Here is a 2283-nt window from a genome sequence, read left to right on the forward strand (position 1 = left end):
GTATAAAATGAGGCAAATGGAGGGAGGGAGGGAGGGATGGGAAAAGGAGGGAGGAGGGGAGCAGGACAGGGAGGGACAGTTGGATGGGTGGGTTATTGGGTGGATTGGTGAAAGGATAGATGGATGGTTGGGCGAAATAAGGGAGGGAGGGAAGGAGGGAAGGAAGGATGAATGAAACAAAGGATGGATGGAAGGAGGGAAGCAGGGGATGGTGCAGAAAGAAGAATGAAGGGAGGGATGGAAGGACAGAGGGTGGATGGACAGATAACGGGTGAGTGGCTGGTGGATGATATCTATGAATGGGTAGATGATAGGTGGACAGATGGATGATGGCTGGTGGATGATGGATGGTGGATGGACGGACAGTGCTTGGGTGGGTGGATGATGGATGATGGATGGATGGATGGACAGATGGACATAGTTGGGTGGGTAGACAGAGATGGTGGGTGGACAGACAATAATTGGGTGTATGTATGGATGGATGCACAGACGATGGTTTGGCGGATGGTGGATGGTGGATGGGTGATGGATGAATAGACAGACAGATGATAGCTAGGTGGATGGATGGATGGGTGGGTGGATGGGCAGGTGGGTGGATGGATACAAGAACAGGTCCCTTGGCTGAGCAGAATGCATTGGTCTAAGATCTGACTCTAGAGCAGGCGCTCCCTGACTGGTCCCCACAGACAGTTATGAATGCCCATGTACCCTCATCTGCCTAAGACATGCACACACTCCCCTCACCAAATCCACACACTGTATAAGTGTCCAGGGAATACACACACACTGCCAGCAAGTCCTTCAAACCCTGATTGGACTGTAAACCAGGACTCAAAGGTTTTCAGGCTCAAGCTCGCTACAACAACTCAGCTACAAAACCAGTGACTTGTCAGAGACAGATCCTGCCCCTGCTGAAGGCCACAGCCCCGTCATAAAACGGATGCTGTTCCCTACTGGCAGCTGATGAGAGAAGACGTGGGGACACAAGCAGTTATGAAAGCCGCCACCAGGATGGGGAACTCGCCCAAGCAGGGCTGTGGGCTACTCCACCCGAGAGGACAGGAGGGGGCATCAGGATGTGTGTGGGGTCTCAGAGGCAGTTCTGCTGACCAGTCCCCAGCCCCGTCCCCGGCAGCACACACACACCAGGCGCGGGCCATTCATAACCAGTCCCAGCCTAGCAGCACCGCCCAGGCCCATCCCCAGCCCCTCGCCTGCAGATCCCGTCCCCGGGGCCACACACAGAGCCCGTCCCTGGCGGCGCGAACACACCAGGCACAGGTCATCGATGACACGCTGCTGCTCCAGCACCTGCAGCCGCAAGAACTCCATCTCTTGCTCGTCCCGCGTCAGGCTGAGGTCGTTCATGGGCATGTGTCGCTTCAGCGACACTGACAGCTTCTCCTTCTGCAAGGAGCGGGCACCCAGGTCACTGCCCGTGCGCCCACCCAGCCCACCAGTGGTCAGGACACTGGATGCAGGCTCAAGGGACAAGGGCAGGGACGGAGGGAGGCAGAGCCAGGATGGCCGGTGCACTGAGCGCTGCAGGCAGAAAGCAGCGAGCAACAAGGATGGATGGGCCTCAGGGGACAGGCTGATGGGCCCGCTGAGACCCGCTGGAGAGCCAGGGCGGGAGGCCGGAGGAGAGCGACCCGGGCAGTGGTGACTTTGGACACCCATCCCCAGGGCGGCTTGGGCTCTCAGAACCTCAGTCTTCTTGGCTGTAGAATGGGTGACTCATACGCTTTGGACAACGAGCCCAACCCTAATCTCTAAACCATGAACTACAAGGTAACCGCCCAACCCGAAGACCAGTCGTTCTTGCTGGGGCAAACCCCCCGAGCACACACGGCCCTGCCAGCTGGGCCCTAACCGCCTGCCTCTCCGGAGCACCTCATCCTCTCCGTGACCTGCCCTGTTGACTCTTCACTCCCATTTTACGGAGAAGTAAACTGAGGCTCACAGAGGTTGAGACTCATGCCTGACAGTCAAGAACATCCCAAGGGGTCAGTGCTCACCCCCCACCCTCCCCCACGGTCCCAGTGCTCAGCCCCCTCCTGCATGGGGCCTCTGGTTCTCAGCCCCGAATGGGACCCCTGGTGCTCACCCCTCTCCCCCATAGGACCCCTAGTGTTCACCGCCCCACAGTGTCCCTGGTGTTCACGCCCCACCTCCTGCCCCACAGGTCTCCAGTGCTCACCTCCCCCAGGGCCCCCGGTGCTCACCCCTGCACGGGGACCCCTTGCTCACTCCCCCACCCCTACAGGGCCCCCCAGTGCTCAC

The 2283-nt window shown here is 59.0% G+C and overlaps 1 protein-coding gene across 1 annotated transcript in view; it reads right to left on the reverse strand.

The window, feature by feature from the left end:
• JAKMIP1 (janus kinase and microtubule interacting protein 1) overlaps positions 1-2283 on the reverse strand; it is a 71643-nt gene that overhangs the window by 52477 nt on the left and 16883 nt on the right. The window contains exon 5 of the mRNA XM_007957507.1: positions 1273-1542. Coding sequence (XP_007955698.1) covers positions 1273-1542 — 270 coding nt within the window. The remainder of the gene's footprint in view (positions 1-1272; positions 1543-2283) is intronic.

The sequence above is a fragment of the Orycteropus afer genome, unplaced genomic scaffold (assembly GCF_000298275.1).
Source record: "Orycteropus afer afer isolate SDZICR_OR568_19922 unplaced genomic scaffold, OryAfe1.0 scaffold00754, whole genome shotgun sequence".
Lineage (NCBI taxonomy): Eukaryota > Metazoa > Chordata > Mammalia > Tubulidentata > Orycteropodidae > Orycteropus > Orycteropus afer.